This window comes from Hyperolius riggenbachi, chromosome 10 (assembly GCF_040937935.1).
Source record: "Hyperolius riggenbachi isolate aHypRig1 chromosome 10, aHypRig1.pri, whole genome shotgun sequence".
Lineage (NCBI taxonomy): Eukaryota > Metazoa > Chordata > Amphibia > Anura > Hyperoliidae > Hyperolius > Hyperolius riggenbachi.
The window spans coordinates 216,176,682-216,204,424 of NC_090655.1; the positions used below are offsets into that span (position 1 = coordinate 216,176,682).

General features: G+C 47.7%; 1 protein-coding gene across 1 annotated transcript; it reads left to right on the plus strand.

Moving 5' to 3' along the window:
• The first annotated feature begins 898 nt into the window (after positions 1-898).
• LOC137534506 (pulmonary surfactant-associated protein A2-like) lies at positions 899-27,312 on the plus strand. Its single transcript, XM_068256037.1, has 4 exons — positions 899-1,006; positions 10,380-10,467; positions 16,944-17,006; positions 26,845-27,312. Exons 2-4 carry the CDS (start codon positions 10,392-10,394, stop codon positions 27,234-27,236), a joined length of 531 nt encoding a protein of 176 aa, XP_068112138.1. The 5' UTR covers positions 899-1,006; positions 10,380-10,391; the 3' UTR covers positions 27,237-27,312.
• The last annotated feature ends 431 nt before the right edge of the window (positions 27,313-27,743 follow it).

Here is a 27,743-nt window from a genome sequence, read left to right on the forward strand (position 1 = left end):
GGAGTTGGTGCCACCACTACCACGAATGGCAGGCAGACCTGCAGCCAGCCTGACACCCCTTGACTTAACATTTCACGAAAAAAAAATTGTAAGATATTATAAATAACATTTCAATTTTGAATTTGTAAAAAAAAAAAATTGTATTTTTTAATTTGTCATAACTAACTTTCACAATTTGTCTAAACCAACCCCCCCCCCCTTCCTGCCCAATTCACAGGGATGCCAGTTTACGCACACCACCTCCTCTCTCAGTTCTCATTCTTGTAAGAGTAGCAGACACCATGATGGAGTTTCAGGTAGCCTGCATTTCATTGCTCTGCATTGGAGTTGGTGGGGACACCACCACCACAAATGGCAGGCAGGCTTGCTGCCAACCTGCCACCCCACTGAACACCAATGGCAAGCCTCTACTGCATGGCTCTGCAGTGGAGTTGGTGACACCGGCGGTTCGCACAGGTGCAGTAAGGATGACCTCGGGGTCGGCCTCTGCACCCTGCGCGGAGACCACGACAGCGGCGGAGAGTGGAGCGGTCGGCGTGGGACAGTCGGCTGCAAGGGGCTGGAGAAAGCCCCAGGTGAGTAAAGCTTTTTTTTTTTTAATTTGCCTGATAACTCCTTTAAGGTCTAATATTAATTGACATAATAAAATTTGCACCTGGAGAACTTTGTAGTACGTTTCCTGCGTATGGATTGTGCAAATGTGCACTATATCTAGTGTTAGTCACCACCAGGCCAAATGTTGTCAGCCCCTTCCCATTCCTGTAATGTCTGTGTAACCTGAATAAACTTTCAACGTATGCTCAATGTCAATAAGTAATTCCTGTTGTTGGTATAGTTTCTCAGATTGGATGTATCATTTACAGAATACAAGGTTATGTACACAGACACTGTGGTAACCAGACACACTCCTCTGGAATATCTTACATGGTATATATAAAGCCCACCGCAGGACAGCACTACATCCAGTGCAGCTGACTCTCTATAGGAGCACTTTGTGTCTACGCTGGTAAGTTCTGACATACTATTACATCTAAGACCATCTTTGCTAAGTTTTTGGATAGTACAGATGTGGGTTAAGGTTAAGGCCTGGACAGATTTTCGAGTTTAGCAACCCAAACTGATTGTTTATGGCTGTTTAGGCTAATTCTGGGAATACACGTTACGTTTTTTGCGGAGAATCATTCTGATGCCTTCGATGATAAGATTCCGACAAGTCCGATTCTGTTCTGCTCGATTTCTCATAGAAGTGAATGGAAAAAAGATAAGAAAAACGAGCGGAAGATAAGACAATCGAGCAGAGAATCGAATGGCTAATAGATTGCGTGGAGAATCGAACGCGAAAAACGTAACGTGTATTCCCAGCATTATTCTGTGTTGGCAGATCAGTCATAGTCATAGCTTGCTCGCTCTTGTTAATCTTTTATCTGCATCTCTCATTTCCTGTCCTTGAGATCTTCAAGATCCATGGAGGTCTCAGAAACAGAAAGCAGGAGACATTTTTTATCTGTGGGGACACCGACAACTGCTAAAACCCAACAGAGGTTGCTGTAGTTTTACGGTATCCAAACCTTAAAAAAATGATGCCGAGGAGTCTGGCTTTTCACTTTTTCCTCCTAAGTTTTTCTCTTCTCTTAGGCTTAGTGCACACCGGAGCGTTTCCGCTGCAGTTTGCGATCTGCTTGCGGGTGCGGATCCGCTAGGGTAATGTATTTCAATGGGCTGGTGCACACCAGAGTGGGAGGCGTTTTGCAGAAACGCATACTCCCGGGCTGCTGCAGATTTTGGATTGCGGATGCGTTTCTGCCTCAATGTTAAGTATAGGAAAACCGCAAACCGCTCTGAAAAACGGCACTTCAGAGCGGTTTGCCAGGCGTTTTTTGTTACAGTAGCTGTTCAGTAACAGCTTTACTGTAACAATACATGAAATCTACTATACCAAAACCGCTACACAAAACCGCAAAACGTTAGCTGAAACGCTGCAGAAAAATAAGAAAAAGCGTTTCAAAATCTGCTAGCATTTTGCGGATCTGCTAGCGGTTTTTGTTGTGCACTAGGCCTTAGGGCTGGTGCACACCGAGCATCTATTTCAGCGTTTCTGCAGCCGCTTGCGGCTGCGGATACCCTTGGTCAATGTATCTCAATGGGGTTGTTCACACCAGAGCGAGAGGCGTTTTGCAGAAACGCATACTCCCGGGGGGAGGCATTTTTTGGATTGCGGATGCGTTTCTGCCTCAACGTTAAGTATAGGAAAACGCAAACCGCTCTGAAAAACGCCCGTTCAGAGCGGTTTGCCAGGCGTTTTTGTTACAGAAGCTGTTCAGTAACAGCTTTACTGTAACAATATCTGAAATCTACTACACCAAAAACGCTTCACAAAACCGCAAAATGCTAGCTGAAACGCTACAGAAAAATAACAAAAAGCGTTTCAAAATCTGCTAGCATTTTGCGGATCTGCTAGCGGTTTTTGGAGTTTTTCTGAGCGTTTTGAGTTTTTAAATCTGCTGCTAATGTTATCCTATGTGTCTGTGCACACTGGAGCAATGAGGTTTTGTAAAAAAACCCCATAGCATTACATTGGGAAGAGCTTTTGAAACCTCTAAAAGCTCTTCCCAATGTAATGCTATGGTTTTTTTTTTTACAAAAACTCATTGCTCCAGTGTGCACAGACACATAGGATAACATTAGCAGCAGATTTAAAAACTCAAAACGCTCAGAAAACCCCTCTGGTGTGCACCAGGCCGAAGGCCCGGTGCACACCAAAAACCGCTAGCAGATCCGCAAAATGCTAGCAGATTTTGAAACGCTTTTTCTTATTTTTCTGTAGCGTTTCAGCTAGCATTTTGCGGTTTTGGGAAGCGTTTTTGGTGTAGTAGATTTCATGTATTGTTACAGTAAAGCTGTTACTGAACAGCTACTGTAACAAAAAACGCCTGACAAACCGCTCTGAAGTGCCGTTTTTCAGAGCGGTTTGCGTTTTTCCTATACTTAACATTGAGGCAGAAACGCATCCGCAATCCAAAATCTGCAGCAGCCCGGGAGTATGCGTTTCTGCAAACCGCCTCCCGCTCTGGTGTGCACCAGCCCATTGAGAAACATTACCCTAGCGGATCCGCACCCGCAAGCGGATCGCAAACTGTAGCAGAACCGCTCTGGTGTGCACTAGGCCTTAGATGATATTTTCACACCTAATCAATAAAGTGCATTTGAACCACCATCAAGCAAGACAAAACTCAGAATGATTTTGATAGTACTTTTTGACCTCCTTTTTTGGTACTTTTTCAATTGCAGAGTGCTGAAAAGTTATTTTAAACTTAAAGGGAAGGTTCAGGGAGGGTGGAGAAAAAATAAAAATCAATTTCCACTTACCTGGGGCTTCCTCCAGCCCGTGGCAGGCAGGAGGTGCCCTCGCCGCCGCTCCACAGGCTCCCGGTGGCCGACCCGACCTGGCCAGGCCGGCTGCCAGGTCGGGCTCTTCTGCGCTCCAAGTCCTGGCACTTCTGCGTCCCACGCCGGCGCTCTGACGTCATCGGACGTCCGCCGGGCTGTACTGCACATGTGCAGAACTACTGCGCATGCGCAGTACAGCCCGGCGGACGTCCGATGACGTCAGAGCGCCGGCGTGGGACGCAGAAGTGCCAGGACTTGGAGTGCAGAAGAGCCCGACCTGGCAGCCGGCCTGGCCAGGTCGGGTCGGCCACCGGAGACCACCGGGAGCCTGCGGAGCGGCAGCGAGGGCACCTCCTGCCTGCCACGGGCTGGAGGAAGCCCCAGGTAAGTGGAAATTGATTTTTATTTTTTCTCCACCCTCCCTGAACCTTCCCTTTAAAGGACAACTAAAGCGAGAGGGATATGGAGGCTGCCATATTTATTTCCTTTTAAGCAATACCAGTTTCCCAACTATCCTGCTGATCCTCTGCCTCTAATACTTTTAGCCATAGACCCTGAACCAGCATGCAGATGGATCAGGTGCTTCTGACATAATTGTCAGATCTGTCAAGATTAGCTGCATGCTTGTTTCTGGTGTTATTCAGACACTACTGCAGCCAAAAATATCAGCAGGGCTGCCAGGCAACTGGTATTGTATAAACAGAAATAAATATGGCAGCCTGTATATTTTTCCCACTTCAGTTGTCCTTTAAAGTGACTCTGAAGCATAATCTAAAAGAAAAGAACAGATACTTACCTAAGAAGAAGGAAGGCTCTGGGTCCTATAGAGCCTTCCCTGTTTCCTGATGGTGTCCGTGTCCCCCCCCCCCCCCTCAAGCTCCCTGGTTTGAATCTCCCGCACTCAGTCTTCAGAAGCACTTGGGCTCCCGAAGACTGTTGGCTCTGCGCACACGCGAGTGCCTGAGGGAGGGCACTTGCACGTGCGCAGTATGGAGCGGCCCATCTTCAGAAGCCCGAGTGCTTCCGAAGGCTGCTGAGGTCTTCCCAACCTGTAAGAGAGCAGTCCATGACCAATTGGGGGTGGACTGCTAACAGGCAAGCCTGTGGGGGAACGTGGAGACTGTCAGGATGCCAGGAAGGCTATTTAGGACCCAGACTCTGTTTTTTTTTTATTTGAATTTTCACTTCAGACTCAATTTAAGATGGAAAATGATCTCTTAGGAGAAAACTTAGGAGAAAAAGTGAACTGAATAAGGGCCATGGGGTCTACTGTCCTAAGGCCTCTCTAGAGGACACTATGGCAGGATCTCCATTGAGGACACATGATGGATCCAGTACTGAACTCATTAAATAATCAGCTGAGCAGCACAGCTTAATGTGAAGGAGTGCCCGCTTTGCCTCCCTTACATAGCAGCACTCGCTGCTATGCAAGGAGCGTGCTTTCCTAAGTTACGTGCATTGCGTACATAGAAACGCACGTAACTTTAACTGCAGGCGGTCCTGTGAAGTATTACCTCGATACTTCACTAACAGCCTCTATTACGTTAAATTACACTTGTAACTATGTAAATCAGTAGCAGCTGCGAGTGAAGTATTGCGGTAAGGAAACTTCAGGACCGCCCACAGTTAAAGTTATAAGCGTTGCTATGTACGTAATACTCGTAAGCCATCACATTAAGCTGCGATGCTTAGCTTGATAAATCAGGCTGATTATCTGCTGTTAAGTGGTTAGGATTTGTTGCAATATGACCCAGGCATCTTTTACCACTTCCAAGCAGGAATTTTTTTAACTCTTGTCGGGTCAGTGATCATCCCCACTGGAGATTTTTAGAGATGTTTGGAGATAATATCAGTAATAAGCCACACCTCCAGTCTGTTTTTATTAATGCTGATTTAATATAGTTAAGTCCATGCATAAAACTTTACCTGCATGTGTGTGAGGAGGGGACCGAGGCAGAGAGGGTTTAGTTGCTTGTATCAACACCTCTTGCCACTGTGCTGCTTGCTGTGCATGCTGAGCTCTATTCTGCTGACACTTAGGACCAATATCCTTGACACGATTTTTCCAAATTATTTTTCGGGACAAACTTTTATTTTGCGATATCGCGCAACACATTCACAGTGGCAATCATTCATTTTTGAACAACCACCATATTGGATTAACCCTCCTGGCGGTACGCAGTTTCGGTGGCTGCGTCCACGGGAGGGATTTTTTGAATAAAACTTGTTCCAATACTTGTAGCTAGCACTAGGCTAGCTACCAGCATCCCCCATGTCCTCCGCACCTCTCTGATCCCCCCGATCGCCGCCGCTTATATTTACCCAGCCGCAATCCCGCGAGAGCCTCCGCCTCTGCAATCAGCTTCAGTCGTCGCTATGGCGACGATCGGACATGACGTCATGATGTTATGTGCAGTCCCGATCCTCCCCATAGTGAAGTCTGGAGCTGATTGGGAGGCTACGCCATCGTGGGATCCCTGGGGGGATACCTATAACGGCAGCAATCGGGGGTGTTTGGAGGGGACTGGAGAGACTTGGGGGACACAGGTAGCTAGCCTTGTGCTAGCTACAAGTATTACAACAAGTTTTATTTTAAAAATCCCTCCCGGGGCCATGCAATCCTCTGCGGTGGCTACCCCGAGTGTAGGTCGGGGTTACCGCCAGGAGGGTTAAATCGCAAAATGGATTAAATGGCTGGCTAACTGTGGCACCTATGTCTGGCTAACCTACACTGTGGTATCTATGCCTGGCTAACCTATACTGTGGCACCTATGTCTGGATAACCTACACTATGGTTTCTATGCCTGGCTAACATATACTGTGGTATCTATGCCTGGCTAACCTATACTGTGACACCTATGCCTGGCTAACCTATACTGTGGCACCTATGCCTGGCTAACCTATACTGTAGACACCTATGTCTGGCTAACCTACACTGTGGTATCTATGCCTGGCTAACCTATACTGTGGCACCTATGCCTGGCTAACGTATACTGCGGCACCTATGCCTGGCTAACCTATACTGTAGGCACCTATGTCTGGCTAACCTACACTGTGGTATCTATGCCTGGCTAGCCTATACTGTGGCACCTATGCCTGGCTAGCCTATACTGTGGCACCTATGCCTGGCTATCTATACTGTGGCAGCTATGCCTGCAGGGCCGGCCCTAGACTTTTTGCACCTTGAGGCAAATTTTGAAAAAATTATTGCTGCCGCCGCAACCCCGTCGGGGGGGGGGGGGGGGGGGCGCCGCCGCCGAGCTGGAGAGGTAGCGGGCAGGGCGGGGGTATTGGGCTTAGCGGCGGGGAGGGGGGTCGGACCCCCCCCTCCCTCGCCTGGGTCCCCCGTCCTCCGCTCCCCTCCAGCCTTAAATACATCAGAAGCGCAACTCTCGTAAGAGGCAGTGGGCGGGGAGGACTCACCTCTTCCTCGCTCGATCCAGCGTGCGCTCCACTGACGTCCCTTCCTGCAGCGCCGTCCATTTACAATACAGTGGGCGGCGTTGCAGGAAGTGACGTCAGTGGAGCGCACGCTGGATCGAGGAAGAGGTGAGTCCTCCCCGCCCACTGCCTCTTACGAGTTGCGCTTCTGATGTATTTAAGGCTGGAGGGGAGCGAAGGACGGGGGACCCAGGCGAGGGAGGGGGGGGTCCGACCCCCCTCCCCGCCGCTAGGCCCAATACCCCCGTCCTGCCCGCTACCCCTCCAGCTGGGCGGCCGGCTCCCCGCACCCACCGACGGGCGGATGCCGCCCCTAGAAATTTGCCGCCTGAGGCAAAAGTTTCTTCGCCGCCTCATGAGCGGGCCGGCCCTGTATGCCTGGCTAACCTATATTGTGGCACCTATGCCTGGCTAGCGTATATTGTGGCACCTATGCCTGGCTACCTATACTGGGGTACCTATGCCTGGCTAACCTATACTTGGATACCTTTGCTTGGCTGCCCATACTGTGGCACCTATGTCTGGCTAACCTATACTGTGGCACCTATGTCTGGCTAACCTATACTGTGGCACCTATGCCTGGCTAACCTATACTGTGGCACCTATGCCTGGCTAACCTATACTGTGGCACCTATGCCTGGCTAACCTATACTGTAGGCACCTCTGCCTGGCTATCAATACTGTGGCAGCTATGCCTGGCTAACCTATATTGTGGCAGCTATGCCTGGTTAACCTATATTGTGGCACCTATGCCTGGCTACCTATACTGGGGTACCTATGCCTGGCTAACCTATACTTGTGCACCTTTGCCTGGCTGCCTATACTGGGGTACATATGCCTGGCTAACCTATACTTGCGCACCTATGCCTTGCTACCTATACTGGGGTACCTATGCCTGGCTGTTGACAAAAATACAATAGAGGCCTCTAAGCGTTAACCTTGAAGTTTCTGCAGCATGTGCAATAACACAGCGATTCCAATTGCTGCAGGTGTACAAAAGTCAGTAACAGACCAGCATGATGAATAGCAACATAATGCACAAGATTAAATCCGCAGGGAGGCTTGAAAGATTTGCTGATCTAAGCTGCAGTGTGCATGCATGTTCATAGTTCATTATAGTTCATCAGGATTATAATCTTGCTTGTAATCAAAGCAAGCAGCAAAGCAACGCATCCCATCACAGCAAAACCTGAATAAGACCATCAAACGATTTCAAGAGTTAGTATGCATGAACCATAGAACCTACAGAATTCCGCCAAACCGCACTGCAAGAATGCTGGCTGTCCCTGCTGTCACTTCTCCCTTACTTCCCTTGCCAGTAATCGGTAGCTATAGGTTTCCCTTAGCATTAGGTAGCCAAAAGTACCTTCAGTGCCCCCAACTGAAGGGAGATCTCATCAGTAGAATGTCGAGAGCGGGGTGAGTAACCTCACATGCTCAGGACTTTGCATTGGGAAGGAGGGAGAGAGGAACTCGGGGAGGGGAATGAGCTGCATTTTCGTTATCAGGCGCCTGTAGGCACATGCCTACAGAGCCTTATGGTAAATCCAACCCTGCATGCACGAGTTTCAAACTACACATGTGCATTAAAAGGAAGCACTCATAAACAAGCGCTTAATTTTGCTGTGCAGGTGCACTTCAAGCCTGCAGAGGTCTGAATCTCATGGCACCCCTTGGGGTAGCTTCCAGAAAAGTATTTGATGGAAAGACGCCATTAAATATTTAGAGGGAATGAGTGGGATCCCAAGGACAACATGCAGTATCTGGATGATGACCATTTCTATGGGCGGGCAGGGCATTGCCGGGAAACAGCAGCAGGAGGGTGCAGCAGGAGTGGTTACATTATCTCACATATTCAGGATCCACACTCCGCTTGTACTTCCTGGTTCCTTGCGTCCCATATCATGGTAACAGTAACTGCACTGTTCTCAGTGAGAAAGGACCAGGAAGTACATGCGTGGATCCCAGAGAGGAGAGTTAACCTATTTGTTCCCACTGCGCACTTTCTAAAAAATTAAATTGCGCTTAGCATGGGAGGGGGGGTGGGGGGGCGGGGGAAGCTCTCTGGCTACCTAAACGGGGGGGGCTGCCTGGCTCCCAAAATGGGGGAGACTCTCTGTCATCCAAAATGAGGGGGCTCGCTGGCTCCTAAAAGGGGGGGGGGCTGTCTGGCTCTCAAAACAGGGGGGGGGGGTCTCTGACTACACAATCTGACTACACAAATGGTGGGGCCTTTTTGGCAACTTAAATGGGGAGCTCTCTGGCTACCTACAGGGGGACTCTCTGACTACCTACAGGATGTGCTCCCTGGCTTCCTACAGGGTCGGCTCCCTAGCAACCTACACAGAGGGCTCCTAGACTACCTACAAGGTGGGGAGAGCACTCTAGCTACCAGTACTGGGGGTGGGGGTCATTTTATACTGGGAGGCTGCATGTGGCTACCTAATATTGGGGGCTCCTTTGGCTACCTATGCTGGGGAGGGCTGCATCTGGCTAATTAATACTGGGGCTCTTCTGGCTACCTACACAGCATGCGGGGTACTTCTCAAGGGCTTCTTGGCGCATGGTGCGCATGCATACCACCTGAATTAGGCACCACTATGGGTTTAAGTCCGGACCCTGAATTACTTCTCCCTCCGAGTTGCTACAACTCAGTGGGGAATAGTAATTAATGCCACCCAGAATTTCACTGGCAAGAGGGTGAACCGTAATTTGGCTCACCCTGGTCCCTACACATCTCCACACTGTCCAGCACATAAGGCGAAACTTCAGCACACATTTAAAATTTTGACATTTTAATTAAGAAACACACATTATGCTGCATCACCCAGTCTAGGCAGGGAGCAACAACTACTGTTTGTTGGTATCTCTATCTAAACCACTGTGACCAGGCTGTGACTTATAGTTGGGTTGTTTATATGCCATCATCACAGCTCATTTATTTTAAACTGACGTGCGTGAGAGTACGTTGCTGACTGGCAGGATTAGTAGATAGATGAAGTGAGGGTTCCTTAAAATGAAAGGTTCAGAACATCTAAAATGGTCCTGATTATGGTTTGTCTGCTCACATGCTAAATCACTAATAGCAGGCAAGCTTGAAAACTACCAGTTCAGGTTTCCTAGATCACTTACTGTATGCTCTTAAACTTTGGCATCTTTCTACAAGGGCCAGTTCTAGTAACAATGGGGCACCAAGGCAAGATTAACCTGTAGGCCCCCTGACAGGCTTTTTGTTGGAGCCAAATTTCCCCCTAGGGCCCCTGAGTTGGCTACCCCCCTCCCCGCAGATCACACCCCAAGCTAACTGTGCCCTAGGGGGCCTCTGCAATGTTTTCAGCAGAGTAGGGTCCTGCCTTTCCTGGCAGGTGTGCTCCTCTGTCAGTACTTCATTGCTCCATTGCAAGGTCCCCCGGGGAACACAGCTAAGTTTGGGAGGAGTCACCTTAGGGGGCCCCTACAGGCTCTAAGATTCTCTGGCAATGGCCTTCTTTGACTCTATAGAAGCGCCAGCCCTGCCTCATTGTACCTCATTTATTTTGTCTTCTTTACAGACCAGCAGGAAAATGCAGCTTGGATTGCTTTCTGGTGTTCTTTTGCTCGTTGTGGCTTTAGTGTCTCCTGCCACATGCTTGAATGAAGGTAAGAAGCCCTGTGCTGTTGTTCTGTGTGATGCTCTTGGGAAGGATGGTCTATCAACATTAATATGCATACCCCACAACTTTTGGAGGCAGGAAAAAGGTGGCAAAAGGTGGGATACTGTGGGCGGAGCCATATGTACATGAACCCAATAGCAGGTTTCCTCTTCTTATTGAAGAAAAGGGCAGGATTCTCCTCTATTGACGCTCCGCTTTATATGGGGAGCGCATTTTATTCCCCCTCTAGATTGTTATCCTGCGGGGGCAGCGTCCTCCTCTATTGAAGCCTGAACTGTGAATGGGGAGGAGGGGCTTCAGTGGCCCAGCAAAGATACACCCCTCATTTATTAGTAATCGATGAGTCTGGAACCGGGAATGTAGAACAAACAATGCTCTTTTATTTCAAAAGGTCATTAACCAGTTCAGCCTTCAGTCATTTTTCACCCTATGCATCCGAGCAATTTTCACCTCCCATTCATTTGCCAATAACTTTATCTCTAATTATCACAAAGAATTGATCTATGAAAGATTCAAGTTCGGCTAGCACACCAATATCAGTATTCCAGGATATTTATTCCTTATTGAATGCACAACATGACAATTCTTTTGGGGCCATGGCAGGTCCCATTCATCAGATAAAGTGCAGACATACAAGTGATACAGCATAGAAGCACAGACATATAAAATGTGATCAAATCTGGCATCTATAGGAACCTCCCCCTTCATTAGCATGCATATTATCCCTCATACAACAATAATGCATAAATGTCACTGTCAAAACAACAATTTTTTGCAAGGTGACTGACCTGTGTGACTAATCCTTGCCTGCAATTCTCAACATGCCCCCAGATGCGTCCAAATGCCTGTTACGATGTGGGGAATTTGGATGCTCAGTAGGTCCATGCTCCCCATCATTATCCTTGCTGGCCACAAATTAGTCCATGCTCCCTGTCTTCATCCTTGCTGGCCACATCTTCTCAGTGTGTAAAGCCAAAAAAGGAAAATTCGGGAGCCCCGAATAGTGTATTATTGTTAAAAGTATGCAGTCTTATAAAGAAAGATAAGTAACTATTCACAAAGCTGGGTTGCCACACCAAGCAACCACTGATTGCACAAATGGGAAATTTTTCCTGTCCCCACTCAGGCTAAAGGTGGCCACACACACGATACAATAAATTGATCCGATTTTATGGCAATTCGGATCTCCCGAAAAAATTAAAAGCTTTTTTTTCATTCGAGTAAAAAAAATCAGATCAGATTTCCGTTTTTTTTGTTTTTCGATTTTTATCGATCTGGAATGCTAGAAATGTTTCTTCAAAGGTAACACCCATCCACCAATTGACAGAGGCGCATCGTGACACTTTTTGAGTTGCTCCTTGTTGTACCTTTCCTGAGGAAGCGGGCGATTGCAATAAATGAACAGTATACTGCCACCAAATCTCAGGACAGTGAGATGAACTGCTAATATCTAACTAGACTCTGTGTTTTTTCCTCCGTATTTTTATTTTACCTTACAAAGACAACGGGAGCCCAAATGGTGCAGCAGTACGTCACAGGTTGATAAATGTATAGCAAAAGGTGTTTGACAATGGAATAAAAGGTGGGTTGCATAAGGGGCAACCGACCACTTCAGGCAGGTGGAGTGTCTTAATCCTGACTCCACTCAGGTGTACCAGCAATCCTGGAGGCGGTCGCTCTCTTGAAAAATCTCATACACTCTAAGCCCTGTAAGGTGGTGGAATTCCACCTCGGGTTTGGTGTGTGAAAGTCCCCTTACTCAAGAGCAGGGTAAAAGTTACCTACTGTAAGGTAAAAGTTATTTCAGAACAACCTAGCTCTAAGCAACGACATAATCTCTCTATACGATAAAGTCTCTTTAGAAGGTTCAGTTCTGTGTTTACTTCAAGAATGTTCAAAAACAGTTAGATTAGCCTTATGGTGGCCATATATGCAGGGCCGGCCCGCTCATGAGGCGGGGTGAAACTTTTGCCTCAGGCGGCAAATTTCTAGGGGCGGCATCCGCCCATCGGTGGGTGCGGGGAGCCGGCCGCCCAGCTGGAGGGGTAGCGGGCAGGACGGGGGTATTGGGCCTAGCGGCGGGGAGGGGGGTCGGACCCCCCCCCCTCCCTCGCCTGGGTTCCCCGTCCTCCGCTCCCCTACAGCCTTAAATAGATAAGAAGCGCAACTCGTAAGAGGCAGTGGGCGGGGAGGACTCACCTCTTCCTCGCTCGATCCAGCGTGCGCTCCACTGACGTCACTTCCTGCAACGCCGCCCACTGCCGCCGCTAGGCCCAATACCCCCGCCCTGCCCGCTACCCCTCCAGCTCGGCGGCGGCGGTCCCCCCACGGGGGGGGGGGGGGGAGGGGGGCGGCAGCAATCATTTTTTCCTCAGCCGGCAAAAAGTCTAGGGCCGGCCCTGCATATATGGTACAATAAAAACGATTGATTATCCCGTTTATTCGATCTAAATGATCGAATCGAATGAAAGTTGAAAATATTTTATTTCCGATCAAGAAATTAGAATGATTATCCCATTTTTTCAAGAAAAATCAGATTGGACATGCTGGAAAAATCTTTATATTCGATCTAACGGAATAATCGAACTAAATTATCTAATCGAAAAAAAATGACAAATTGTACCATGTATGGCCACTTTTAAGGTGGCCACACACCATACAATTTTTAAAAATATCTGTTCAATTTAAGAATTGCAATCAATTTTTTTCTGACTGATTGTAACATTTCAAAAATATGACCAATGTACCACACACCTGTGTTCAATTTTTCCTCAATTATGATAAAAATGATTTGAAACGGAGAAAATTTGCTAAGGTGTGTATATTAATAAATTAACAATCCACCACACACCATACAATCTTTAGTAGAAATTGAAGAGAAATATCTGGCATTCCAGATTGATTTAAATTGTAAAGAAATGATATAAAATCATATTAAAGGTGGCGACACACGATACAATAAAATGATCCGATTTTACAGCAATTCGATAAAAACGATCGTATTTCTCAAAAAATCAAAAGCTTTTTTTTCCATTCGATTGAAAAATCCATATAAGAAAAAAAACTCGCCAATTTTGTGGTAGAATTTAGAAGACATGGGGCCATATTCTATTGCTGAACTCGCCAGCGCTAAGCACTGGCGAGTTCTTAACTTAGGCGATGGGGGCATCGCCTAATCTAATTAAACTTTAGACCCCCCCAGGCGGAAAAGAATTCGCTTGGGCGATATAATCGCCCAGCGAGTTCTTACCACGGAATCCAATTATCCTTATCATGTCTCCGGGAAGCGATGCTTCCCGGCAGACATGAGCGTTAGCTTAGACCTGCAAAAAGCAGGTCTAAACTAGCTAACGCACGTCGTCACCGCAGCATCTGGGGGTCTCCTTTAATAAGGAGACCCCCAGAGCTCCCCGCCGGGTCGCCGCACAGTTTAGAAGCAGCTCTGCAAAGGTTCCCCGTCATACGTACCGCCGCCGATCACCTGCCGCCTCTCGCCGCAAAATCCGTCGTGTAATTACAGTGTATCTAACACTGTAATTACTGTGCGCATAGAAGGAGCCCGGGCAAAGCATCTTTGAATCTGCAGCCGGGCTCCCCATTGGTCCGCTGTCTGAGCCATTTTATTGGTTCAGACAGCGGACCAATGGGGAGCCCGGCTGCAGATTCAAAGATGCTTTGCCTGGGCTCCTTCTATGCGCACAGTAATTACAGTGTTAGATACACTGTAATTACACAACGGATTTTGCGGCGAGAGGCGGCGGGTGATCGGCGGCGGTACGTATGACGGGGAACCTTTGCAGAGCTGCACGGGGGCTTCTAAACTGTGCGGCGACCCGATGACGAGCTCTGGGGGTCTCCTTATTAAAGGAGACCCCCAGATGCTGCAGCGGAAGATGTCGGCGGGCGAGTGCGCATGTGTGGGGAGTGAGGCCGTGGTGCTGATGGACAGCATCACAGCGTAAACCTCACTCCCCATCGCCCGGTAATAGGGAGCATCGCTCAGGCTTTCGCCTGACTAATGCTCCCTAACGATCGGCCATCGCGCGAAGGATATGGGCAATAGGATTTGCCGGTAATCCTTGCGGGATGGCAAGGTGATAAGTAGCTCGCATCTGCAAGCTACTTATCACCTTGAATAGGATATGGCCCATATTCTCTTCAGTTTAAGCATAGTTGACTAGTTGCATGTATAGTGTAGCGGTACAGTGTTTTGAATTTGCACCTACTCATTGCTTGCATTAGATATCTACAGTTTCCACCGTTAAAAAGCAACACATTTCATCTATACATTTACTGTTTAATAAAAGTTGTTTTATCATTGTAGTAATTTTAGTATTGCGATAACCATATATACGTAGATACATACATTCTCACACACACACATATGTTTGTATGTATTTATGCATGTATGTATGTGATGTGTGTATGCATGGTGTATGATGACTATGTACAATTCAAGCATAATCAAAGTCAAAGTCCAGCCTCTTCCAAAACACGCAAACACAGGGAGAACATACAAACTCCATTCAGATAGTGCCCTGGCTGAGATTCAAACCAGGGACTCAGTGCTGCAAGGTGAGAGTGCTAACCACTACACCACTGTGCTGCTCCCTACTGGTCCCTACACCACTGTGCTGCTCCCTACACCACTGTGCTGCCTCATGATCTGTTGTTTTTACTTAAGATATGGTTTATATGGTACATGGTTGATAATATGTAAAATGTGTTTTATAGTGTGTGTGTGTATTTATGGTTTATGCATGTGTGTCTGTGCGTGTGTGTGTATGTGTGCATGCGTGTGTGTGTGGTGTGGCTCTTGCCTGGAGTGACAAAAAGGGCTTGTTCACACCTAGGGCATTTTCGTTTTTTTTAAGGGCCGGCGATTTTTCAAAATAGCCCTAAAAGCACCTGTGCAATGATTCCTAATGAGTGTTCAGATATGAGCGGTTCGATTCCGATCCGCTCACCGAAGCGCTGCCTGTACCATTTTCTAAACGTTTTACTCAATAGAAGGTATAGGGAAATCGCAAAGCCCTTGAAAAAAGCACTTTGTATAGCAATTTCCCCAGCGCTTTCATGAATAAATACATTGTATTTCCCGGGGGAAAGAGTTCACTTCCTGACTGATGTCAGGAAGTTAAAAAAAATGAATCGCTCTGCAAAAGCACTTAGAAAAGCAGTTTTTTAAGCGTAAAGCGCAGGGAAAAGCGCAGAAAAGAAACTCTCAATAAATTGTTCAGTGCTTGTGATAGCGCTGGCGATTTATGATGTGAACAAAGCCAAAGGCCAGAAACAGCCCTGATCTTTTGGAGACAAGGGCTGGGGAGGCAAGAAATAGCCTGTAGCGTGGATCGGGGGGGTTGGCCCTAGAGCTGCGCAGCCGCACTCGCGCATATGCGGACTGCGCAGCCGCGGCTAGCTCTGTCGGCCATATTGGAAGAGGCAGGAGAGCCCGATCCGGTCTGTGGGGTCGGGACCAGCCCGGGGGGGACATTCAGCTGCGGGGACCCGGCGGAAAGACATGGAGGGCGCGGATGGCGTCCTCCGTGCATTGATATTTCATGCAGGTAATTACCTTTTTTAACCTATTTTGCCTCGTAAGTCCTTTAAGAAACTAATTAATATTCTACTATTTAAAGTTCCAGCTCACGTACTAATAGTAAGCTCAAGAAAATAATGTGCAAGGACATCTTGTGGCCAAATAGTGAAATTTACACCTACATACATTTTTTTAAAATATACCCGTATACCACACGTATCATTAAAATGAACCCCTTACCTCCCACACTCTCCCATAGTTACCCAAATAAAATATTTGCATTAAAAAAAAATGACAAAAAAAAGATAATTAGTTACCTTAGGGACTGAATTTTTTTTAATATGTATGTCAAGAGGGTATATTAATGTTGTTTTTGAAATGATGGGCTTGTAATTAGTGATGGACGCAAAACTGGAAAATGCACCCTTATTTCCAAATGAAATATTGGCACCATACATTGTACTAGAGAAATATTTTAAACATTTTAATAACCGGGGCAAATGGGCAAATAAAATGTGTGGACTTTAATTATGGTAGCATGTATTATTTTAAAACTATAATGGTCGAAAACTGAGAAAGAATGATTTTTTTTCCATTTTATTCTTATTTTTCCTGTTAAAATGCGTTTGGGATGAAATAATTCTTAGCACAATTTACCACCCAAAGAAAGCCTAATTGGTGGTGAAAAAAACAAGATATATATTGTTTCGGTGTAATAATTAGTGTTAAAGTTATTGGCGAATAATTGGAAGGAGTACTGAAAGGTGAAAATTGCTCTAGTACAGAAGGGGGGAAAAACTCTCAGTAGTGAAGTGGTTAAACAAGGCAATTAATAATTAAAAAGTGACTGGTGATTTTGAAGTTTATGAACAATATACTTTACTATGAATTCATTATGATTTTTTTCTATTCCTGTTTTCTAGACTACAAATCTTTCAGAACTGCGCTTCATGACCTGCAATATGAGTTGAAGAATATCAGAAATGGTGAGCTTTACACCAGGGCAGTTTCTGGCCATTTTGGTGCCCGTGGCAAGGAAAATCATAGCCTGCATGAATTAATTTGTAGCCACCAATAACAAACCGAAAGGTCATTTGCAAAAATGATGTTGTCTATAAAGAATACAACACTTATTAATAGGCCAGATACACCGCTCTGGCAGTGTTGCCAACCGCCCGTAAATTTACGGGCATACTGTAAATTTTGTTACAATTTTAGCTGCCCGTGAATTCCGTAAGGAATTCAGCAGTGTGTGTAAGGGCGGCCAATCGGACGCCCTGTGAGCAGGAGGGGAGCAGCACAGAGAAGAGGGAGAGCTGTGGGCACAGTGGGGAAGGGGGGGGGGGTCATCTCCCCCCTCCTTCCCTCACCTTGGGGCTCTCCCTCCCTCGATCTCCCCTCCAGAACTAAGTGTGGTGCGGCGTTTGGCAGTGGGCAGAACTTACCTCCATCTCGCTCCAAGCGCCGGAAGTTCTGGTGCCGCTGCTCTGGTCTAAACCAGACATGACTAGCGGCTAATCCATCAGACTATCCCGCGCTTGCAATGAGACGGAGGTAAGTTCTGCCCTCTGCCAGCCGCCACACAAGACTTCTGGAGGGGAGAGCGAGGGAGGGAGAGCCCTAAGGTGAGGGAAGGAGGGGGGAGATGGCCCCCCTTCCCCGCTGTGCTCACAGCTCTCCCTCTTCTCTGTGCCGCTCTCCTCCTGCTGGGGGCACACCTGGCTACCTATTCTGGGGACATATACCCCTGCCTACATATACTGGGGACATATACCCCCGTCTATATATATTAGGCACATATACCCCTGACTACATATACTGGGAACATATACCCCTGACCAGTGGCGTAGCTAGGGCATTTGACACCCGGTGCTAGGTATTGAAAGACACCCCCCACCCACGATACAGAAAAAAATGGACGTGGCTATGACCGGATGGGGCGGAGCTAATTTAAAAGTGCACCCAAGTTTTAGTCAACCTTTCTCCAGAAAATTCACATCATTGCGCAGCTTTTCTCCAGAAAATACACAAAATGTCAGAAGCTTTCAACATAAAATAAACGTAATGCGAGAAAAATTTCAAAATGACGGTAGTTAAACTGACCACAAAATACACAATGTCGGCAGTTAATCTGACCACAAAATACACAATGTCGGTAGCAGATCTGACCACAAAATACACAATATCGGTAGTTAATCTGACCACAAAATACACAATGTCGGTAGCAGATTTGAGTGTTGTCAAGCTGATAGCCTGGTGGGTAGGTGGTGAAGGGTGAGCAGCCTGATTGCCTAGTGGGTAGGTGGGCAGCCTGCTGGGTAGCAGTGGTGGGTAGGGGGGTAGCAGTGGTGGGTAGGTGGGCAGCCTGCTGGGTAGCCTGGTGGGTAGGTGGGCAGCCTGGTGGGTAGGTGGGCAGCAGTGGTGGGTAGGTGGGTAGCATGGTGGGTAGGTGGGTAGCCTGGTGGGTAGGGGGGCAGCAGTGGTGGGTAGGTGGCCAGCCTGCTGGGTAGCCTGGTGGGTAGGTGGGCAGCCTGCTGGGTAGCAGTGGTGGGTAGGTGGGCAGCAGTGGTGGGTAGGTGGGCAGCCTGCTGGGTAGCCTGGTGGGTAGGTGGGCAGCCTGCTGGGTAGCCTGGTGGGTAGGTGGGCAGCAGTGGTGGGTAGGTGGGTAGCAGTGGTGGGTAGGTGGGCAGCAGTGTTGGGTAGGTGGGCAGCAGTGGTGGGTAGCCTGGTGGGTAGGTGGGCAGCCTGCTGGGTAGCCTGGTGGGTAGGTGGGCAGCAGTGGTGGTTAGGTGGGCAGCAGTGGTGGGTAGGTGGGCAGCAGCGGTGGGTAGGTGGGCAGCAGCGGTGGGTGGCTGGGCCGGTGCACCTATAAAAGAAAAAAAATTCACTTACCTGCAGATGAAACCTCTCTTCCGAATCCCAGGCAGCCTCTCTCTCTCCGCAGCTCCTCTTGAATGTCCCGCGCCGTCTCCCGCTGCGTCATCAGTGCAGGGCTACGGGAAGATGGCTGCCGAAGCCAGCACTGGAGACAAAAATAGACGGCAAGATGGCGTCGGCGGCCATCTTGCCGTCTATTTTTGTCTCCAGTGCGGGCGTTGGCGGCCATCTTCCCGTAGCCCTGCTCGGGTAAACTGAGGGCGGCTATCAGCCGCCCTGTCAGTGCCCGTTGCCGGTGTAATGTCTAATTGCGCTGCCCGGAAGCTCCCTTGCACACCGAGTAGCACGCATGCGCAGTGTGAAGGTAATTATGCTGCTGGAGGTAAAATAGTAAATATCTCTGCTCCCACACCTTTTACACTCCTCAAATTTTCAGGGTAGGGAGGGAACCCCCAGAACGACCTCTATGCCAAATTGCAGCCCCCGAGACCTGCTGGTTCAGGAGATAGATTACAAAAACCTATCTCGGGAACCAGCAGGTCTCGGGGGCTGCAATTTGGCATAGAGGTCGTTCTGGGGGTTCCCTCCCTACCCTGAAAATTTGGGGAGTGTAAAAGGTGTGGGAGCGGAGATATTTAGTATTTTACCTCCAGCAGCTTCATTCTATAGGAAATGTGGTCGCACAGTCACCTACTGTGCATGCGGGGCAGCGCAAATCCACAGGCAGCGTAATCAGACACAACACCGGCGCCCGTGGAGGGGAAGCGCAGAAGGAGGGGACCCAGGTGAGGGAGATGTGGGAGGTTATTTCCCCCCTCCCCGCCGACGCTGCCACCCCTCCTTTAGCGCTGATTCCACTCCTGTGTCATTAAGGCTTCTGGGGAGGCCTTGATGACACCCCCCCTGGAGCTGACACCCGGAGTGGAGCGCTCCTGGCCGCCCCATGGTAGCGACGCCACTGCCCCTGACTATATATACTGGGGACATATACACCTGCCTACATATACTGGGGACATATACACCTGCCTACATATATTGGGCACATATACACCTGCCTATATATACTGGAGACATATACCCCTGGACACATATACTGGGCACATATACACCTGCCTACATATACTGGGGACATATACCTCTGGACACATATACCCCTGGCTACATATACTGGGCACATATACCCCTGGCTACATATACTGGGCACATATACCCTTGACTACATATACTGGGCACATATACCCTTGACTACATATACTGGGCACATATAACCCTGGCTACATGTACTGGGGACATATACCCCTGCCTACATATACTGGGCACATATACCCCTGGCTACCTGTTCTGGGGACATCTATACCGCTGGCCACCTATTCTGGGGACAGGTATAGACCTGGGGCTACCTATTTTCGGGGAACCACTGCTGTCAGATTAAATGTATTTTGGGGAACTACTGCCAGATTATGTGTATGTTGGGGGAATCGCTGCTGCCAGATTACATCTATTTTTAGGGAACCACTGCCATATTATCTGTATTTTTATGTGGATTTTTGGTGAAATGCTGTAAGATTACATGTATTTTGGGGGAAGAGAGGGAAACACTATGGCAGAGCTCAGACTTCCCCGGCAGACCTTTTACAACTTCTAAAATCCTGTATATTTGGCCTCACCCATGACCACGCCCACATTCTGTTGCATGACCACGCCCATTTTTGGCGCTACGCACGCCGCAGGGGGATTTTGTCAGTAAAAACAATCTTGCCAGTAAATTTTTAGGTATTTGTCAGTAAAAAATAACGTGAAAGGTTGGCAACACGGCTCTCTGGCCATCAACTCACTGAAACCATATAACAAACTCTTCTTATAATTCTTATGAAGGGTATGTAGCCACTAAAATAAAAAAACAAAAATGCTGTTTATGAACTACCTGGGTCCTTACAGGTCAGAGGTTTTGAAAATCTGGTAGGATTCGAACAATGCAGATCAAATCTCAAACAATTACAGCTTAAAGAGACACTGAAGCGGAAAAAAAATGATGATATTATGATTTGTATGTGTAGTACAGCTAAGAAAAAAACATTAAGATCAGATACATCAGTCTAAAGCTGGCCATACACTGGCCCGATTTACAGCCGTTTCGACAGCAGATTCGATCACTGGGATCGAATCTGCTGCCAATCGTTCGCGCTACACGCCGAATTTCGATCCATTTCGTCCGATCCCGTCGATCGCGCCGTGCGGAAAATAACCGTCGATCGCCCGCGGGTAAAGAGCGCATCGCTAGCGGCGTTCGAGTGCCCGACGACCGGTCGCAATAGAGCCGCATACATTACCTGCTCCGCCGGCGCGACTGCCCCCGCTCGTCTCCGCTCTGGTCTCCGGCATGCCTTCACTTCTTTCTGCCCGGCAGGAAGTTTAAACAGTAGAGGGCGCTCTACTGTTTAAACTTCCTGCCGGGCAGGAAGAAGTAAAGCATGCTGGGGCCGGAGACCAGAGCGGAGACTGAGAGGAAGAGCGGAGAGAGACCCGGGAGTCGTGCCGGCGGAGCAGGTAATGTATGCGGCGGGGGGGGGGGGGGGGGGGGGAGCGGCGGCAGCAGCAGCACAACAACAGATTGTGATCGGTTTCAGGCTGAAATCGGTTCACAATCTGTTTGCAGTAAAGGTAGCCATACGATCCCTCTCTGATCAGATTCGATCAGAGAGGGATCTATCTGTTGGTCGAATCTGATGGCAAATCGACCAGTGTATGGCCACCTTAATTGTTTCCAGTACAGGGAGAGTTGAGAAACTCCAGTTGTTATCTCTATGCAAAAAAGCTATTAAGCTCTCAGACTAATGCTGGGAATACACGGTTCGTTTTTGCCTTCGTTTAAACCTTCGTTTCGATTGTGCCTTTTGTCCTTTTCGATCCCGAAATAATCGATCATACGGTTAATATCACCACCCACGGTTTCGTTTTTTTTTTTCGATTCTGATGGTTTCGTTTTTCCAATGATCGAAGGCTGCAAAGAAACGAAACGAAAATCCCTTTTTACAGGGACGGACTAGCATAAACGAATATATAATCGATCTGAACAGCCATCAAGCCTACCAATGGCTCGATTAGATGGATAAAGTGAGATAATATCAAACATGTTCGATCACTAGTCATTCGTTTTTGGGGTCTATTAATCGAAACTATAATGAGATTATGACTATTTTCACATACGTTTTCAACACTCGATTCGTTTACCGAACGAATCGAAGGTTTAAACGAAGGCAAAAACGAACCGTGTATTCCCAGCATAACTTAGTCATGGAGAGGGCTGTTATCTGACTTTTATTATCTCAACTGTAATTGAACTGTTTACTTTTCCTCTGCTAGAGGAGAGTTCATTACTTCACAGACTGCTTTGAAAGACTCATTTTGAATGCTGAGTGTTGTGTAATCTGCACATATTATAGAATGATGCAATGTTAGAAAAAACACTATATACCTGAAAATAAAAATATGAGAATATTTTCTTTGCTGCTAATCTTCTAGTAATTATTCATAGTACACAACCAATTCATTATATCATATATTTTTTTTCGCTTCAGTGTCTCTTTAATTAACACAAAATATCCCCTGTCATATCATTGCTATGCTATTCAGGGATTTGGGGTTTGTTCTGCTAGTCAGCAGTGCTCCATTAGGTGTTAAACTCCCACCCAACCCTTTAGTAATAAAACTACCAGTTGTGTACTGTAATTACATAAAGCCACAGTATCTTAAGATTAGCTTTGTGGTGCCCCCCCCCCCCCGCTTGTGTCACCCCAGGCATATGCCTGGTTTGCCTATGCCTAAAATCTGCCCTGCAGTTAGGAGTCATTAGACAAGACTCTGAAATCCTACCAAAGTGATCTCCTGTATTAATGATTGCAGCTCTTAGGCTTAGTGCACACCAGAGCGGTTCGGCAGCGTTTTGCGATCCTCTTGCGGCTGCGGATACGCTAGGGTAATGTATCTCAATGGGCTGGTGCACACCAGAGTGGGAGGCATTTTGCAGAAACGCATACTCCCGGGGTGAGGCATTTTTTGGATTGCGGAGGCGTTTCTGCCTCAATGTTAAGTATAGGAAAACCGCAAACCGCTCTGAAAAACGGCACTTCAGAGCGGTTTTGCAGGCGTTTTTGTTACAGAAGCTGTTCAGTAACAGCTTTACTGTAACAATATATGAAATCTACTACACCAAAACCGCTTGACAAAACCGCAAAACGCTAGCTGAAACGCTGCAGAAAAAGAAGAAAAAGCATTTCAAAATCTGCTAGCATTTTGCGGATCTGCTAGCGGTTTTTGGTGTGCTCCAGGCCTTAAAGTACTTTTAGTCCAGTAGGCGTATAGCTCAATACAAGCGTTTGCAATTAAAACCAGTGCTGCTCGGATACCCCTTTTCAAAATCCGAATCCGATTCGGATCCGGATACCCCGCTATCCGATCCGGGTCGGATATCCGAATCTAAAATTTTCCGATCCGAATCCGATTCGGATATCCGACCCTAGTATCCGGCCAAGTTCAAAGGGCCAAGTGTCAAGTGCAAAGGGCCAAGTGTCAAGTGCAAAGGGCCAAGTGCAAAGTGCCAAATGCAAAGGGCCAAGTTCAAAGGACCAAGTGTCAAGTGCAAAGGGCCAAGTGCAAAGGGCCAAGTGTCAAGTGCAAAGGGCCAAGTGCAAAGGGCCAAGTGTCAAGTGCAAAGGGCCAAGTGCAAAGTGCCAAATGCAAAGGGCCAAGTTCAAAGGGCCAAGTGTCAAGTGCAAAGGGCCAAGTGTCAAGTGCAAAGGGCCAAGTGCAAAGGGCCAAGTGTCAAGTGCAAAGGGCCAAGTGCAAAGTGCCAAATGCAAAGGGCCAAGTTCAAAGGGCCAAGTGTCAAGTGCAAAGGGCCAAGTGCAAAGTGCCAAATGCAAAGGGCCAAGTTCAAAGGGCCAAGTGTCAAGTGCAAAGGGCCAAGTGCAAAGGGCCAAATGTCAAGTGAAAAGGGCCAAGTGCAAAGGGCCAAGTGTCAAGTGCAAAGGGCCAAGTGCAAAGTGCCAAATGCAAAGGGCCAAGTTCAAAGGGCCAAGTGTCAAGTGCAAAGGGCCAAGTGTCAAGTGCAAAGGGCCAAGTGCAAAGTGCCAAATGCAAAGGGCCAAGTTCAAAGGGCCAAGTGTCAAGTGCAAAGGTCCAAGTGCCTAATGTAAAGGGCCAAGTTCAAAGGGCCAAGTGCCAAATGCAAAGTGCCAAGGGCAAAGTGCCATGTGCCATGTGCAAAGTGCCAAGTGCCAACATGTGCAAACACGTGCAAAAATGTGCAAAGTGCAAACATGCGCAAACACATGCAAAAATGTGCAAACACGCGCAAACACATGCAAAAATGTGCAAACACATGCAAAAATGTGCAAACACGTGCAAACACGTGCAAAAATGTGCAAAGTGCAAAGTGCAAAAATGTGGAAAGTGCAAACACGAGCAAACACGTTCAAAGTGCCATGTGCAAAGTGGCACTTTGCACGTGTTTGCACGTGCTTGCACATTTTTGCACGTGTTTGCGCGTGCTTGCACATTTTTGCATGTGTTTGCGCGTGTTTGCACAATTTTGCATGTGTTTGCACGTGTTTGCACTTTGCACATTTTTGCACGTGTTTGCACATTTTTGCATGTGTTTGCGCGTGTTTGCACATTTTTGCATGTGTTTGCACGTGTTTGCACTTTGCACATTTTTGCACGTGTTTGCACATTTTTGCATGTGTTTGCGCGTGTTTGCACATTTTTGCATGTGTTTGCACGTGTTTGCATTTTGCACATTTTTGCACGTGTTTGCACGTGTTTGCACATTTTTGCATGTGTTTGCACGTGTTTGCACATTTTTGCATGTGTTTGCGCGTGTTTGCACATTTTTGCATGTGTTTGCGCGTGTTTGCACTTTGCACATTTTTGCACGTGTTTGCACGTGTTTGCACATTTTTGCATGTGTTTGCACGTGTTTGCACATTTTTGCACGTGTTTTCACGTGTTTGCACATTTTTGCAGTTTGCACGTGTTTGCACTTTGCACGTGTTTGCACTGTGCATGTGTTTGCACGTGGCACTTTGCACGTGTTTGCTCGTGGCAGGCAGGCAGCACCTGGCCTGGTGTGTGTACAACACACACACAATCACATAGCAGGCAGCTGCAGCAGCACTGCAGCACACACTCTTAATGTCACATTTATGACATCAATCAAGCAAATGAATGATTTAACTATACTGTAGTGATAGTGAAGGGGTTAATCACTGAACAGCTTAGGTTTGTAACTATGTACAGCCCTTTGTAGGGCACCAGCAATGGAGCAGGAGCATGTCTCTCAGGAAGCATTCAGCAAGCCAGGACGATCTGTCTCATCATGGCAGCCCTCCTTATTATACAAGGGGGGCTGGCCAGTGTTCCTTTCTGTGATTGGGAGCCAGGGTTTAGGCTGGGAGGCCTCTGATTGGCTTAATGAGGTCAGGTGGGGCTGGCCAGGGTTCCCCTCTGTGATTGGTTTCTGGTGCTTCTGCTGGGAGCCCTCTGATTGGCTCCCATGACGTCTGGACCTCATGCAGTGTTTCACTGGTCCAGATATCCGCGGATATCCGTACTATCCGCGGATATCCGCATAGCCCAGCCAACTATCCGCAGATAGCTATCCGGATACTGGACCAGCTATCCGGAATCCGGATCCGATCGGATAGGCCTAAAAAGTTCGGATATCCGAATCTATTCGGATATCCGGTATCTTGTTGAGCAGCACTGATTAAAACCAGCATTATTTTCAACAGACAATAACACACATACAGAGACATCTGAACATGCTGCTCGATTTCTCACCTATCCTACAATCTGTCCTACGCAATGACCAACAGGCACACATTTGCTACACACTCATACACCTGATTACTGATAGAATTTGGCATTTACAATTTTGTTTTTAGTAGGGCTTTAAGTATTTGAATCATTCTGGGTCCTTATTCTTAGCTTTTCAGCTAAATTACCCTTTAAAGGGAAGGTCCAGAAAGAATATAAATCAAAAATCCACTTACCTGGGGCTTCCTCCAGCCACTGGCAGCCGTCATGTGCCCTCGCCACAGCTCTGGTGGCTCCCGGTCTCCACCGGTGCAGATGCCAACCTCGCCAGGTCGGCATCTGCTTGCGCTCCAGTGTGCAGCTCATGGAGTCACACTGACATCATCCGGATTGTACTGTGCAGGCACAGAGCTACTACGCCTGTGCAGTACAGTTCGGATGATGTCAGCGCAACTCTCAGAGCCACTGGTGCATGTTTAGTAGGAATCTTGTGCCGGAGGGGACCTGGGCCACCGGCCAGAAGTGGAGCTGTGGCGAGGGCACCGGGCGGCTGGCAGGGGCTGGAGGAAGCCCCAGGTAAGTGGATTTTTTTTATTTTTGTGCTCCTCAGATGTGTCCTTTAAAGAGGAACTGTAGTAAAAATAATGTGATGAAACATTTTGTTTACAATAATTATTATAAAATTATTTAGTCAGTGTTTGCCCATTATTAAATCTTTCCTCTCCTTTAGTTAAATTCTGATATTTATCATTTGGCGGCATCTTTACTGCTGGCAGGTGATGTCTGTGGAAGGAGATGCTGCTTTTTTGGCAGTTGGAAACAGCTGTTATTTCCCACAATGCAACAAGGCTCCCACAGTGTGGGTGCTGACATCACACAGTGGGAGGGGTTTCACCACAATATCAGCCATACAGAGCCCCCTAATGATCCGTTTGAGAAAAGGTAAAAAATTCTCATGGGAAAGGGAGTATCAGCTACTGATTGGGATGTAGTTCAATCCTTCGTTACAGTTCCTCTTTAAGAATAATGCTACATGAACTAATATATTTAATTTGATATAAAATGGTAGACATTATTCTGAAATGAGTTTTACATATATTTTCCTATAACCTTTTCCATTCTCTGTTTCAGCCCTGGCATTTATTGAAAAAGTAACAACCGCTGGTAACAAAATTTTTGCATCACATGGTGTCCAAGCGACTTATGACGAAGCCTTACAAATATGTGCTAATGCCGGAGGTAGTCTGGCTGCACCAGAAAATCATGCCCAGAATGAAGCTGTGTGGTCCATCGTCAAAAAATATGGCGTTTCTGCCTTTCTGGGTATTGATGAATTGAAGACTGAAGGTGTTTATAGATATCACCAGATTGGCGAAGCCATTACCTATTCCAATTGGAATCAAGGTGAACCCAACAATTTTCAAGGAAATGATGAGGACTGTGCAGAAATGCCTCTTGCTAATGAAGGACTCTGGAATGATCAGCTCTGTGACTCCAAATATCTTGTTATTTGTCAATTTTAAACATCAGAAAATGGAAGAACCGCACCCATCAATCTTGCTGACATTTATTTAAAGGGAAGGTTCAGGGACTGTTAAAAAAAAAAAAATCTGCATCCACTTACCTGGGGCTTCCTCCAGCCCGTGGCAGGCAGGAGGTGCCTTCGGCACCGCACCGCAGGCTGCCGGTGGTCTCCGGTGGCCGACCCGACCTGGCCAGGCCGGGCTCCTTCCGCGTTCCAAAATGCGCCTCACGGCGGCGCGCTGACGTCATCGGACGTCCTCTGGGCTTTACTACGCAGGCTCAGTAGTTCTGAGCCTGCGCAGTAAAGCCCGGAGGACGTCCGATGACGTCAGCGGGCCGCCGTGAGGCGCATTTTGGAACGCGGAAGGAGCCCGACCTGGCCGCCGGCCTGGCCAGGTCGGGTCGGCCACCGGAGACCACCGGCAGCCTGCGGAGCGGCGCCGAGGGCACCTCCTGCCTGCCACGGGCTGGAGGAAGCCCCAGGTAAGTGGATGCGGATTTTTATT

Coding starts and splice junctions, on each gene's coding strand:
- LOC137534506 (XM_068256037.1), top strand. CDS start 10,392: ATGCAGCTTGGATTGCTTTCTGGTGTTCTTTTGCTCGTTGTGGCTTTA. Junction 10,468..16,943: donor TGCCACATGCTTGAATGAAG/GTAAGAAGCCCT, acceptor CCTGTTTTCTAG/ACTACAAATCTTTCAGAACT. Junction 17,007..26,844: donor GTTGAAGAATATCAGAAATG/GTGAGCTTTACA, acceptor TCTCTGTTTCAG/CCCTGGCATTTATTGAAAAA.